At 47.4% G+C, this 15,257-nt stretch overlaps 2 protein-coding genes across 2 annotated transcripts in view; both read left to right on the top strand.

Annotated features, from left to right (window-relative positions):
- The window catches only part of LOC106813928 (centromere-associated protein E-like), a 31,282-nt gene extending 20,629 nt beyond the window's left edge, over positions 1–10,653 (top strand). Inside the window, exons 10-21 of the mRNA XM_014818169.1 lie at positions 172–297; positions 1,407–1,553; positions 2,336–2,488; positions 3,332–3,658; positions 4,659–5,116; positions 5,816–5,929; positions 6,167–6,275; positions 6,637–7,065; positions 7,199–7,343; positions 8,317–8,520; positions 10,279–10,419; positions 10,525–10,653. Of these exons, the coding sequence (XP_014673655.1) occupies positions 172–297; positions 1,407–1,553; positions 2,336–2,488; positions 3,332–3,658; positions 4,659–5,116; positions 5,816–5,929; positions 6,167–6,275; positions 6,637–7,065; positions 7,199–7,343; positions 8,317–8,520; positions 10,279–10,298 (2,232 nt within the window). The 3' untranslated portion in view covers positions 10,299–10,419; positions 10,525–10,653. The remainder of the gene's footprint in view (positions 1–171; positions 298–1,406; positions 1,554–2,335; positions 2,489–3,331; positions 3,659–4,658; positions 5,117–5,815; positions 5,930–6,166; positions 6,276–6,636; positions 7,066–7,198; positions 7,344–8,316; positions 8,521–10,278; positions 10,420–10,524) is intronic.
- Positions 10,654–11,751: 1,098 nt separating this feature from the next.
- The window catches only part of LOC106813931 (stress response protein nst1-like), a 7,599-nt gene continuing 4,093 nt past the window's right edge, over positions 11,752–15,257 (top strand). Inside the window, exons 1-3 of the mRNA XM_014818173.1 lie at positions 11,752–11,765; positions 11,935–12,817; positions 12,970–13,126. Coding sequence (XP_014673659.1) covers positions 13,066–13,126 — 61 coding nt within the window. The 5' untranslated portion in view covers positions 11,752–11,765; positions 11,935–12,817; positions 12,970–13,065. The remainder of the gene's footprint in view (positions 11,766–11,934; positions 12,818–12,969; positions 13,127–15,257) is intronic.

The following is a 15,257-nucleotide window of genomic DNA, read 5'->3' as shown; positions in this document are numbered from 1 at the left end:
TACAATTTGCCAATTTCACTGCATAAAGTCGGTAGTGTAAATTCCCAGGTTAATACAACCGGCAGTGTTATGTCATGTTGTTTAGTGGTAACATAAACTTTGTTTATTTAACTTAACTTCATTTACACTAAGTTTTTTTGCAAAAACATAAACTTATTCTTATTTTTACAGTTTGCTTCGAGAGCAAAGAAAATTAAGAACAAGCCGATAGTGAACGAGGTTGTGAATGATGAGGCCATGCTAAGACGATATCGACGAGAAATCGATGATCTGAAGAGACAGCTCGAAAGTGCTCATGTGGGTATTAATTATCAAGCAATCTAACGACCGACTTGCCTCTAATGACTGTGGTCGCCGTGGCACGATTCACATGTTTACAAACAACATACTTTTTTTTACTCGTCTACGTTACGCTATGTCGGCATGCTTAGTCGACAACTAGTTGTGGTTCTAGATTTCAGCTTTATTCGTTGGCTCGTCAGAAGGGAAAATATTTCTTGCAGATGTGCTGCATTGTACAGTCAAACCTGTATGTAAGGATCCCTGAAAGGAAATGTGACAAGTGTCCTTCTTAGACAGGTGTCTAGAAGTGATATCAGAAAGTCCAGCTGTGTTATTTAGGTCATAGAAAAAGGGGGTATAAAATGGCCGAGGGGCGCTTAGGAATTAAAGTACATGATTAATGTAAACACTAGTGCGTTTTTAGTTTTTGCATTAACACATACATTGCAAAATATCCTAAATGACCACAATCATATTTGTAAATGTTTCTGTAAACAGAAACGCACCTGTGAATTGAAGTACGATGTTAGTGAAGAGAAATATAGATCAAAAACCTAGACTAGTACTATCCTAACTATGTTATATAAAGGCAACTTATCACCCCTCTTATCTGATCTCAATATGGTGGCGGGGACTTTCCGATATGGCTTATTTTATGGAGGTGGTTTGACTGTGTATAAAAGCCATTCAAGTAAAATGCCAAAAGAGCCCTTTAGAGACAAGTGTCTGTTCTATACAGGGTGTCTACTACCACAGGTTCCACTGCATTGCATGAGCGAAGGGTTAAAATAATCTTGGCCACTCGTACGAATTTTACTCATATATAATAAGCTACTTAATAAATTATATTACCAGTTAACTAGTGTTAAGTTCAGTAATTATTATTATTAGTTAATCTTGGCCACCTGTACGAATTTCCTTGCATTAGCTACTTAGTAAATTATATTACCTGTTAACTAGTGCTAAGTTTAGTAATTAGTTACTTCGTGTATGCCGAATAATTTCTGCGTTTGCGTGATAACGGCACTGACAGTGTGCGCGCTCATGGCACGGGCGTGGCACGGGCGTGGCACGGGCGTGGCACGGGCGTGGCACGGGCATTCACGAGCGTTATGCCTTTACAGCAGCCCCAAGAGCGCACGGACCATCTCGTTTCCAACCTAGAGAAGGAGCTGGCAGAGCGCGATCGCAAGCAGAAGGAGCAAGAACAAATGATCGAACTCTACGAGAAGATTATCAACGGGCCCGTGCCGAAGGAACGGGGCATGAAGGTACGTGCGCGAGTCTCACGGCTGAAACATAATTATTCCCTGATCGATGAACCGGACTGGAGTGGTGGTCGCTTGCCGCTGCTTGTTTGATTTTGGTGGCTGGTAGTTCCATTGCACTCGATCATCTATGAGGGTAACCTTTTACGACAGCACAGCGTCTTGATCATGCTGGTATGGGATGTTGTCTCGTCTGTCATTTCTCGATAGACAATGCGGATCGAACCAAGGGCAATACAATAGAGGGATATAACAATAGGAGAATATAATGCGTAATGTCGTAAGGAATTCTCCTAAATGAACAAGAGATTTCGTTACTATAATTAAGGGATTCTTCTAACGATTTTAATGCTGTGATAATATCTGTTTAATATGATGAGAGATATAATTTGTCACCAACTTTAACTCTAGTGGCACTGTAGTTTGGGTGCACTCACGTTGCGCCATGCTCGTCACTGCTTTAGGGGTAGAAATTAACTTTTGAACAAGGGAGTCCAATGGACTCCCTGCCCTCAAAATGAGGGAGTCCACAGTCTGAAGTTCAAAACTAAAGATATTAACAATAACGCGTGTGCTTATTTTGAAGATTCATGTGGTTACACGTCTTCCTAATAGTCTGCAAAAAAGTCTTCCAAAAAATACGGCAATTACGCGAGGCTGTGCTCTGGAACGAAGTAGTTCGTATGTAGTATAGCAGAATTTTCAGGGAGTCACACTGACTCCTGCATATGTTAAATCAGGGAATTCGACAGAAAATCAGGGAGTATTTGACTGCTGCTTTACAGAGGAACCTGCGCAGAGAGACGTGGTGTCCGGGCCAGACAAAGAACATACTTCCGACCACGCCCGTCCACTCGAGGTTCCCTGGTATTGGCAACACGACAATAGATCCTTTCCAAGAGGAGCCACTTCAGGAGGAGACAGAAGAAAGCGTGTTTGTACGTAAAGTCACGTGCACTGACGTTAGCATTGACTGCCGATCGATAAACGTGACTGTGTCTGGATAGGTTGCTCTCTTCCTCCTGTCGGTTGAACTACTGGAACACAGCAGGTTTAAGACGAGACTTATGGCTCACTTACTATTCGTGTTGTACCTTTAAGGCATGTATTACCAGATTTGTACAGATGCATTGCTCAGAAACACTCGATCCGAAAAAAATATAGCTGAATATAGTTACACCTGACAGCGGAAATATCACTGATTGCAACAGAAACGAAATCGGTAAACAAAAGTTGTAATCGTGCATGTTTGGGTGAATACGAAGGTTCTAAGACATTTTATCGTTACTCTAGACAATTGCTGTTACTCAAGCAATAACGGTAGGTATCATGAAAGTGGGGAAAACACTGAAAGACTCTCGTAACAATTACTTTAATATGGTTTAAGCGAGCTCTATTTCGTGTGGCTTTCATGTGTGATGCACAGCCTTCCAGCAGTCGACTGTCACAACCTATATGTATATAGTACACGTCTTCTCCTTCTGCTCTTTCTTCTTCTTCTTCTTCTTCTTCTTCTTCTTCTTCTTCTTCTTCTTCTTCTTTTTCTCCTTATTATTCTTTTTCTTTTTTCGTCTCTGTGGTTTTCCTAAGTTGCTGCTGTATTTCTGCTGCTTCTTCTCCTTCTCATTGTCCCCCTTCTCCTTGTCCTCATGTGCATCATCCAGCTCTTCCTTGAAGTACCCAACTCAGCGTACAGACACCTTTGTCCACCCCTCCCCATCAGCAGAGAGCATCGTCGTAAACTTGTAGTGACACTGAGTCTTAACTCGGCATCGTTGCAGCTTCCGCGAGCAAAACGCGTCTGCTTTAGTGGATCGTTCCTTAGCATCCCTGAGGGGGCGGCTGTGGACGAAGAGGAAGAGAACCCTTTATCTGCGATGGAGGAGGAGGAGGAGGAGGCGGTGGAAGAGCGGGAGGCAGCTGGCGGCGCCACAGATCGCGATGCGCACTTCGATTTGAAATTAGCCAATGAAAGAAACGCTGTGGATGTGGAAAGGCTGATGCGAGAGAAGGTAGAGGAGAGCAGCCGAGCCGCTGAACTGGCCGAGAAGGTCAGGAAGCTGGAGGAGGCTCTGAGTGAGGCAACGTCATCGACAGGGAAGATACAGGTTGGATGACTTACTAACATCAGTCACTTAATTACTCACTCACTCACTCGCTTACTCACTCACTCACTCACTCACTCAATCATTTACTTACTCACTCACTCGCTTACTCACTCGCTCACTCACTCACTCATAATCATACACTCACTCACTCACTCACTCACTCACTCACTCACTCACTCACTCACTCACTCACTCACTCACTCACTCACTCACTCACTCACTCACTCACTCACTCACTCACTCACTCGTTTACTTACTCACTCACTCATTTACAGTAATGACATGCTACTATGCAAGTTATGATTTATGTGGTAATAGTCATGCAGTCAAACCTGGGTATATAGGGAGCTTTGAGGAAAACCTGAAAAATCCCCTGCATGGATAGGCATCCCATCTGTGAACGTCGTTACCCATATAACTGCCACTCAAGAGAAGTGCCAAAACGGTCCTTTACAAACAGGGCTCAGTTCTATAGAGGTGAGAATCTCCCGCGGATCCGCGGTTTCCCGCGTTTTTCACTTTCGAAAATTATCAATTTTCCAAATCGTTCAAATCCGTTGAGAAAACTCTAGGGGGGTGTACTTACCAACCGCGGACAGTGGAAAAATGTCCCACGGCTAGTGGTGCACTTTTATTGTCTGAGCTCGCCATCCCACGGCTGACAAATGTGCTATTCATTCATGCAATGGCGGCGTTCATGAACAAGTTAGTTTTCGAAATTTCTTTGCTTCAGAACGCGTCTGCAAGCATCTAATTAAAAAACATTTTCGGAGGGAGGACCCCCAGACCCCCCAAAGCTTCCAGTATTCCCGTTCTTCTACCAGTAAGTAGAAATATATCGCACAGATTTCGTCCGGGATCTCTGAGTTCTATAGAGGTGAACACTGATGCAGTTTTGCGTGAGGCAGTCGTACGTACATAGCAGAGACGTGGTCTGGCACTACAATCAGACTTCCGTCGCGATGCGCCACATGGACGATGGAGATTTTACGTTTAACAGGTGAAGAATGACGACAACGACAACGATGCTGACTCGCCTGACCCCGTAGAGACCCCCAGCGCGCCGCCGCCGCTAGCGCCGATGGAAGAACGCTACCCTGTGAGCACCGCGGGCGTGACGACGCGCGCGCGGCAGTTTGCCGTGCCGCCGCCCCCGCAGCGATCCAGCTTCAACCGCCGCCGCACGCTCCCCGTGCGGCTGCCGTGCAGCGACAACACGCCGCTCTCCACGCCCGCGTCCGCGCGACGCAGGACGGCGATGAGCATCTACGATGGCTTCGTCGGCGAGTTTGACGCGCGGCTGGGCGTCGCCGCGCAGGAGAGACAGTCCGCCGTCACGCCGGCAGCGGACTCGGATACGGTCAGGTCACTGAGGAGAGAGTTGGCGGTTCGGGACGAGGAGATAGCGCGGCTGCGTGAGGAGGTGACGAGGCGCGAGGTCGACAACATCGCAAATAGGTGCGTGCTGTTAGAAGTGATTTTGTGCTTTTTATGTGTTTTTTAAGTTTAAGTGTTTTAAAACTGATTTTTATTTTACGATAAATCCGAGCATAATGAGTGCACTGTTGGCAGTAGTTTTGATGGCTTATACCTGTCGTTGTCAAACTGAACAGTTGTCTTTGTTAAACATTGTCAGGATTCAGTTAGCAAAACCAGAGCAAGACCAGTTGATACTGTTGCTAATAAGCCGTTTTGATTAGAGATATCTTAAAATAATATCGGTGTTAATGTAACTTTAAATCGGACGTCTGAGGGCATTTTTTGAGGATTCAGCTGCGTTTCTAGTGTATCGTATATCAATACAATAATGAATCTAATAATATTAAACTCCTAGTCCATACTACAAAACCACAAGCTACAGAAAGGTGTGCCTCTTTCGCAGTGTGCATTTTGCAACTAGCTATATGCCTATATTATATTGCTGCTGCGTTCACGTAGTTCAGAAAATTTATCTAATACAGTTTGTTGTAAGGTTGTACATGTTGAATATACCTGTTGATATAGATTATATAGTGTATGGTGCATGGTATTTGCAATCAATAAAATTGTATCTATTTATTCTACTATCATTATCTTTGTCATGTGAATTGCAAATTACCTTGCATCCATGTGCGCCAGGATTAACGCTGCTATGGCTGTGTTATTATTATCATGCAGGAGAAATGATACCACTGAGAAAGAGCTCCTTCAGGGCGACTTGGTTGGATTGGAACAGGAGTGCCAGGGAAAGCAGGCAAAAATTGAGATGCTGGAAAAAACGCTCACGCAAATGTAAGTCTGCATCTATAACAGTATCGCCCCCACTTTTATTTTAGGCACTAAAAATATGAAACACAAATTCGTAAACTCGATTGAGATAAGTAAACTGTTTGTGCAGCCATGCACTATTTATGTTCCCAGTGGCGAGATAACAGGATCACTTCATTCCTTGTCTCACTCATATATAGCGTTTATTTGCATCACACGCTGAGTCGGTAATTCGTAGCTGTTTGCCCATTAACCTCACAGGAGAGACAGCAAGGAGAAGCTGGAGAGGGAGAGCGTGCGCTTGGAGGAGTCGTTCGAGGCGCTGCGTGAGTTCACGCGCTGCGAACAGGACGTACACGAGACGGACCAGGTACCTCCTCGTCTAGACGTGCCACGCGATAGTGCGCGACGTTGTTAGTGTTGCGCGTGCAGTGCACGAAATTAGCACTATTTTGCCGGCGGCCGCTGGTTCAATCTCCGAAACCGTCGCTTCACCCCTCCCCATATATTCGGTCCACTTGGCCTATTCAAAATTTTGCCTATCTTGCTTTTATATCAACAATATTTACCAATTTCCTGACTAGTTTTTACTTGGTGACTACTAAGAAGTAAATCATGTTCCAGCAATTCCTGTAAAACAAGCAGAACGTAATGTAACGCATGTTAGGTCGGCTGGGCTAAATGCACTGACCTTCTTAATTCTTTTCTTCTTTTCTCGTCCTGTCGCTTAGCAAGAGCAGCTGAGTGAGACGGCGACGCTGCGGGAACGGCTGGAGGCAACGCTCGCAGAGCTGAGCAGTCTCCGCACGGCGCGGGAGGCCGAGGTCGACATGCTGAGTGCGCAGAATGAGCGCCAGTGCGCGAGTCTCCGCGCGCTGCAGGCCGACGCCGCCGCGCTCAGACAAGAGAACGCACTGCTCGCCGCGGCAGGGGGCGTCACCGAGCCGCCCACTACGGATGAGGACGGGGACAAGGTCCAGCGAGAACCGAGGGAGGACCGACCGACGCCTACTCTCGTCGAGAGGGGATTGGCGCCGGGGACGGAGCAATGTGAGCTGGCAGAAAGCGGTGAGCTACGCACCACGGTGGAGGAGGTGGCGCGGGAGCCATGCGCCGCGATGGAGGACGGGGCGAGGGAGCTACGTGCCACGATGGAGGAGGTGGCGCGGGAGCCATGCGCCGCGATGGAGGACGGGGCGAGGGAGCTACGTGCCACGATCGGAGGAGGTGGCGCGGGAGCCATGCGCCACGATGGAGGACGGGGCGAGGGAGCTACGGGCCACGATGGAGGAGGTGGCGCGGGAGCGCGACCGGGCCGTCGAGACAGTCGGCTTGTTCAGCGCGCAGCTGGAGGATATGGAGGAGGAGAGGGAGGAGCTTCTGAAGGAGAGGGAGGAGCTTCTGAAGGAGAAGCAGCGGCTACGCGACGCGTGCAGCGGTAGGTATTCCGTCGAGACATGCATCCGCTCAACCCAAACTTGGAATCTTGCACAGAATAGGAATTTCAGCGCATCCGCAGTTTGGGCAACCAATCTGCAGATTGGGCAAAACCTGTTACATATTTGATTAACTATTAAATATTAATGCGTATTAGGTTATATCATTACCATGAGTTCTTATCGGCTTTCTTCAATGTGTTTGGCATCTTTGTTAAAATAATAAGTGATTATATTAGATAATTTGATAACTATTAGAGAAATCCCTCCTAGTTTGCACTAGTTATGCTCGCATACGCCACAATCGCCATTAAGTGTAGTTGAATAAGCAACTGTATTCAGCGTACCCAATCTTGAGATTGATCAGCCAAACTGGGAAATCCGTAGTTTGGGCAGCACGATCTTAAGATTATGCAAATTCCAAGTTTGGTTACGACACATCCGTTAGAACGTGGTCGGCCTAACATGCCTTACACCCTGAGCAACATGACCATGCCCTCCCCTCAAATACTCTTGCTGCAAAGTTCGACGAGTTTAGGCATGTTTTTCACGCGTGCACGCCAAGTTGTTGTCTTTGCTTGTATTGGAGCAATCATTGTCTTGAGTCTTTGTCAGTGAATATGTCCCTTCGTGTATAACGTGGTCAGTGACTGCAAATGCCTCTCTCTCTCTCTCTCTCCTCTCTCTCTCTCTCTCTCACAACGCTCTCGCTCCACTCTCTCTCTCTCTCCTCTCTTCTCTCTCTCTCTCTCTCTCTCTTCTCTCCTCTCTCCTCTCTCTCACGCTCTCATCTACCTCTCTCTCTCTCTCAACTCTCTCTCCTCTGCTCTCTCAGCTCTCCACTCTGCTCACTCTCCGCTCTTAAGGCACTCTCACTCTCAGGTCTCTCTCACTCTCCTAACTCTGTATGCGTGTTACTGTAGGTAATTCTCTCTCTCTCTCTCTCTCCCTCTCTCTGGCTACGCGTGCGTGCAGGCATCGACACGCTGACGGAAGAGATTGACACGCTGGCGCGGGAGCAGCAGCAGCTGGCTCTCCAGCGTGACCTTGCTGACGCGCGTGAGGAGCGGCCACGTCTGCGTGACGTCATTCGAGCGTTTGCGCGCGAGAAGCAGACGAGGAGCGACGATGCTGGCCGGCGCGCCGGCCGCTGTCCGGAAGACACGCTGACTCCTGCGCGCAGCGTAGCCTGGTGTTGCTCACTTATACAATATACAGAAAGTAGCATAAATGGGAAGAGTGTGACTTCAATAAACAAGGGAAATTCGTCATTTGACTAGCTTAGTTATAACTACGATTTACTAACGCGATAACTCAAACCAACTTGAGCTCAAATCGGTACACAGTTACATTCGCCTAGCCACCGTGCCGAAATCGTTTCCTCGTATACACCCGCAATTTTCCGGAAGATACAGACTAAAAACGTACGACAGTGATTCTGGCATTCTGTTCCCAGCATGATCGACTCGCATAACCCGCCTAACTTAAAAACAATAGGCAGCTACTAACGACTCTTGCGCCCTCGCGATTGCGGTTGGCCTCGCTGGGAGATTGGAGCTGGAGTGGCTGCTGATTGCGGTGGGCTGTGCGTCGTGTGCGGGGCATAAACCAGCTGTAAATACGGTCAAAGATTAGCTCGCGAGTTTCCGTCGATGCTCCAATCTTCCAGCCGATGGCCAACACCGATCCCCGCAGGGCGGCAAGATGTGCGCAAGATCATTAGTAGCTGGCCTATTGTTTCAAGTTTAGCGGGGTTATGAGTCAATCTGCTTGGCCAAACAGAATGGAGAAGATCGGGTCGTCACGTTACTCGTACCTCCGGATTGCGGTGTATACGAGGAACACGATCTTTCGCAGGGATCTAGCGAATGTATGTGTAGCGATTTGAAGCTCAAAGTTGGTTGATTATTACGCGTAGTAAATCGTAGTATCTAACCACAGGCTTAGTAAATGACGAATTTCTCTTGTTTCATCTGAGAGTCACAACATCCTGTCCCTATTATCATGTTGTTGGTTGTTTGTTGATTGTTGTTCAGTTTCTTTATTTTGATACTGGACTAAAGGGTTTAAATCCACCATCAGTGGAGAAACCCCCACTCCAGGAAATTCTGGTGCTCGGCTCCGGTTTTAAGGATGTAGTAACTTTAAGATACATATGCTTTCAACTAGTAGCACTTTTTGCTTTTAGCTTCCCTTCGTTGGGCTTGAGCATTATTATTTTAAGGAGGTTATAACTTTAAGATATATATGCTTTCAGACTAGTAGCACTTTTGCTTTTAGCTTCTATTGCTTGAGATTATATATATTTAAGATATATATGCTTTCTGACTAATAGCACTTTTGCTTTTAGCTTCTATTGCTTGAGATTATATATTTAAGATTATAACTTTAAGATATATATATATATGCTTTCAGACTAATAGTAATAGCACTTTTGCTTTTAGCTTCTGTGTTAGAATAATAGAACGAAACAATACATATAGAATTAGCATTTACACTAGATAACATTAAGGATATAACAGGTATACTTTCGGGTGCTAACAGAAGCAGTGCTTCTAATTAGGCACTTTTATACTATTGGGTTTAGATTTATTTTATTTCGTGATGAATCCACCGTGATTTATATATTAAAGTAAGTTTTTATGTTGTAATGTAATCTGAAGACGCTGTGGGGTGAAATCAGGAGTGAATCAAATAAAAAACCGGTTTTTAATAGTTCGCTGCTGTTGACATGCGCGGAGTTGTCTACTATTTTCATAGTAGTTTTAAGCTAATGCTTGTTCATGCCCTGCCGCAGTAGGAAAAATCTCGTTTGTGGTCCGTTTTAGGTGTAGCGTCTGAGACTAAATATTTCATCGGCATTGTTCTGTTCATCGATTTGGCATGCGGTTGCTGCATGGGATGCATTACGAATGACGACATTAATTGCTTTACGCTGCAGGTTGAGAGAATGCTGATTGAGAGCCGTTTAGAGGGGCCGGGTCCCACACATTGCCAAGGCAGACGATGCGAGCGCATCACTAAAGGAGGAGAAAGCCGAGTTAGATGCTCAGCTAGACACAGAGAGAGTATCGGCGGGTTGGCAGGGCAGACCACAGAAGATTAATAGAGTCACTAGAGCAGAGAGCGGTTGAGCTTAAGAGGGGCTCAGCTAGACCATCCACAAGGAGTGGTCGGTGGCAGGGAAGACACAGAAGATGATAGAGTCACTAGAGCAGGAGAGAGTGGCTCAGCTAGACACAGAGAGAGTGTCGGTGCAGGAGACACAGAAGATGATAGAGTCACTAAAGCAGGAGAGAGCAGAAGTAGAGGGTCAGCTAAGACCAAGCCCAGAGAAGAGGGGATCGGTGCAGAGACAACCACGGAAACGATGGATAGAAGGTGCACATAAAAGCAGGAGCGAGCAGAAGTAGAGGGTCAGCTAGACACAGAGAGAGTGTCGGTGCAGCAGACACAGAAGATGATAGAGTCACTAGAGCAGGAGAGCGTTGAGTTAGAGGCTCAGCTAGACACAGAGAGAGTGTCGGTGCAGGGAGGACACAAAGACTTGGATTAGAGGTCCACAAAAGCAGGGAAGCAGAAAGTAGAGGGCAGCTAGTACACAGAGAGAGAATATGAATCGTGCAGAGCACACAGAAGATGATAGATGTCACTAAAAGCGCCCCCCAGCGAGCGAGCAGAAGTAAGAGGGTCAGCTAGACCGACAGGAGAAGTGTTCGGTGCAGGGCAGACAACAGAACTGATGAGTAGAGGTCCACTAGAGCAGAAGCGTTGAGTTGTATGAGCTCGCTAGACCACACAGAGAGTGTCGGTCATTGGCAAAGAACACAGAAGGAGATGATAGAGTCACTGAAAAGCAGAGACAGAGAGCAGAGAAGTAGAAGGTGCAGCTAGGACACCGAGAGGCAGAGTGTCGGCAGGGCAGACACAAGAAGATGATCAATCACTGGAGCAGGACAAGAGTGGCCGCAGTCTAAGACAGCGACACGTGAGGGGTGCGGTGCAGGGACACAGAAGTGATAGAAGTCAGCTTAAAAAGAGCAGAAGTTGAGTTTAGATGCTCAGTTAGACACTAGACGAGAGGTGTCGGTTGCAGGAGGACACAGAAGATAATATGAGTTCACTAAATCCAGGATGGATCGCCAGAACGTAGGGAGGAGGGTCAGTTAGACACAGAGAGAGCGTCAGTGCATGAGACAATTGAGTCACTAAAGCAGGAGAGAGCAGAGTTGGAGACTCAGCTAGACACAGAGAGAGCGTCAGTGCAAGAGAAACAATTGAGTCACTAAACAGAGAGAACAAAACTAGAAGTACAGTTAGACACAGAGAGAACGTCAGTTGCAGAGAACAAATTGATCACTTATAAGGCAGGAAGGAGCAGAGGGAGACGTCAAGGCCTAGACACAGAAGAAGCGTCAGAGCAAGTAACAATTGAGCACTAAAACAGGAGAGGAACAAGAACTTAGGAAACGTAGAAGTTACATTAGAACAACCAGAGAGAACGTCAGTGCAGGAGACATTGAGTCACTAAAGCAGGAGAGAGCAGAGTTGGAGACTCAGCTAGATCACCCAGAGAGAGGCGTCATGCCAGAGAAAACAATTGAGTCACTAAAACAGGAGAGAACAAAACTAGAAGTACAGTTAGACACACAGAGAACGTCAGTGCAGGAGACACAGGAGATAATGGAGTCACTAAAGCAGGAGAGAGCCCCCATGCTAAGATAGGCAAGGGGGGGGCTATCCGTCTGGAACAGGAGAGGGAAGCTCGGCTAGAGGTGCTAGCCGGAGAGCTGAAGGCGGCAAGTTCCAGCTAGAAGGGGCCCTTGCAGAGAAACGTGAGATGGAGGGAGCAGCTAGAGGGCGCTCTATTGCGTGTGCGGCAGATGGAAGAGCGTCAAGAGGCACTCTCTGGTGAGCTAAAGGAGGCGATGGAGCAGGCCCAGGACGTCAGCAGGGAGTGCGCGAAGCTGACGCAACGGCAGCGAGAGGTGGAGATCGAGCATGAAGCCACGCAGAGGAAAGCTGCGGGAGGAGACGGTTGCCACGGGTGACCAGCTTCGTGCAGCCGCCGCACTGGCGGAGACGGCGAGGGGTGGAGGAGGGAGAAGCTCGCTGCCGTGAACTGCAGAGAGAGATCGCGACTTCGGTCGAGGAGAGGAGGAGCTGGGAGGAGAGGGTCGCGGAGTTGTGTGCGCGGCGCGAGGTCTCGGAGACAGCGCTCGCAGCAGCGCGGGACGACTGCGCACAGTGACGCTTGCGAAGGACAGCGAAAAGCGTCGCAGAATGAAGCGGAGAGGCTTGGCCGGGCGCTGAAGGAAGAGTCGAGCCAGCGGGAGAGGATAAAGGAGGAGCTGGCGGCTCAGCTCGGGGAAGCTCAGAGGAAGCTGGCTGATGAGGAAGCGATTAGGACGAGGTTGCAGGAGGAGAATGCTCGACGAAGCGAGTCTTGCGAGATGCCGGCGAGGGAATACAGCAGGTAATTGTTGATTATACAAACAAAAATTTGTGAGGGCTGGTAAAAAATTGCTGCTTGCCCTCTGGGCCATTGCAAAAAATCTGAATTTCGTGCCCTGTATATATAGACGTTGATTGCGTGCGTGCATGCGTGTGCATGTTCTTGATGGGCAGGTGGATCTATGCCGACCTAGCCCAGTGCGGACACGGTTTATAGACGAGCTGAAGGCCAAGCTGAGCGACACACAGGAAGAGCTCGCCTACTTTGAGATGGGCGACGTTAGAACACTGGAGGCGCTCTCTCGACCCCACCGTCGACGACGAATAGGGGAAGGTTGAGTAATCTATAAGCGTGGTCACCCCAACATCCGTAACTGCGGGGAGACGGGGGGGGGTGTTACGAGAACTTCGTGAGAAAACACGTAAGCGTAGGAATTCCTTTGGGTCTATGCTCGTAGGCCTTGAGTGTCTGGGAGGCCAAGAACAGACGAGGTCTTAGAAGATCGGTTAGAGAAGCAAAAATTGAAAGCCAGCATTTGCCATCGCCCTACCAACCATTTAAAAAAAATATTGTAATTAATTCTTAAAGCACCAGTGAAAAAGGCTGCACCGCGGTGTCAGTTCACCGCCTGGAAATTCTATCGCTCTTTCAGTTAAACAAGGAAAGTTCCAAACGAGCGGAGAGTTAGGGGCCGAAAACCTGGATAAGCGGTCTGTGCTACTTCTTGAAGTCAAGAGCAAGTCATGCGGAGATGTTGAGGACAAGCTCCACCGCTCAGCTGCCTCGCCTTGGAAAGACCACCGACCGCGAAGCGAGCGTGAGTGCAAGCGACAGAAGCAAGGGTTGGATGCTTTGTGCTGCGCATTCGTGAGGATTGGGTTGTAAGGTTACACATCTGCTGTGTGAGTCAGATGTGGGTTTGAGCTCGCGCAGGGCTTCAGTGGGAGAATATTCATCCACTCCTCGTCATCCTATTAAACGGTGCTGCGTTTGACCTCGTCTTCATTGAAATACGTCGCAACATTAATGCCAGTCTTTCCACCTTAGCTTTCTACTTCAGCTATTCATCCACAAGACGTGTATATATAAAAGAACTAGCGTGTCGTGTCGTGTTTTAGTAATCTTTTAGTCTGATGTCCTTAGAGTGTGGGAGATTAGTGAGGTAGCTGTGAAGCATCAGGACGAGCATTTAGTCGTGGGATAAAGAGAGGTATATGGACTGAGCAGAGATGTGCATTGAACTGGAGGTGGCTGGGAGTATGCGATACGAGTTTGAACTGGAAGATAATTGGCTTAGATTGGCACTTACAGTCGGTGGGACAATGCCATGAGTAGGACCAAAGTGGGAAGTGCGATGTAGTGTAGTCCACAGGCACTTAAGCGTTTCAATAAAATATAATGCTAACTAAATACGAAATCTATTTACCATCTACCAAATTCTTAATGTTTCTATACTCTCTTTCACCTATTATTGCCGACAGTTTCTTGTAAATTCCGTCCAAATCCTACGTCCAACATACGCTGTCGGCGGCCATTGCTCTCGCAGCTGCACTGTTGCACGCTTACACTTATATATATAAGTTCTCGTATTTAGTTTATTAAAAGTTATATTTATTGAAAGTTGAAATGCTTCAAGTGCCTGCATGTAGTGTAGTCAGTGTGTTATGCTTTACTTTCTGAGTTCGTTTACGTACACGTGATTTATGACACTATTGTATATGCAACACGTCACGGTAGTAATAAAACATACGCCGGGGTCTTTGAGCCTGTGTGATGAACAGAAACAGACAGACGTGTTTTTAGCTCATCTGACGAAGTCAGATGCAGCTTGTAGAATCGCATGAGCGTGCGTGCGTCTGTCCGTCCGTCTGTCAACAGTTGCGCACAAATCTTAACCGCTCGACGTACGGTCACGATATTCAGGACGTGGGTGGGGTCGTGAAAAGGACTCGGGATGACAAATTTGGGGGGTCAAGGGTCAGAGGTCAAGATGTGTAAACGGAGGGGGAATATTTCTCCCTTAACTTAAGGTATAGGAGGAAATACGGAATTGCGGCACAAATCTTAACAGGCAGAAAACCCATCACCAGTGCGAAATCACAGGTCACCTCCGGTGACAGGTCAAAGGGCAGCGAGGGAAAGGTCAGATATTAGAAATTTTCTGAGGACATGGCCTAATGGACAGAGTGAAAAACGTTGTTGTTTCAGTGCTGACCTACCATTTTTATCACTATTGAAAGGACCATGAAATGTGCTTTCCACTGACGTGCGAAGAGTAAGTGTCTGATAACCTTTTTGACCCTCAAGAGGAGGGTTAAACATGGATTCCTGAACTGCCTCAATGACGTCACAGTGTTGTCATATTCATGGCACATCCATAATCTAGAAACCCAATAAGGCGGGATAGCCGAACGCGTACAGCACAGGCCTCATGGCTCAAAGGTTGTTTGATCGAAGCCCA

This window comes from Priapulus caudatus, unplaced genomic scaffold (assembly GCF_000485595.1).
Source record: "Priapulus caudatus unplaced genomic scaffold, Priapulus_caudatus-5.0.1 Scaffold845, whole genome shotgun sequence".
In the NCBI taxonomy this organism is placed as follows: Eukaryota; Metazoa; Priapulida; class Priapulimorpha; order Priapulimorphida; family Priapulidae; genus Priapulus; species Priapulus caudatus.
This window is presented reverse-complemented; position numbering and strand designations above follow the sequence as displayed.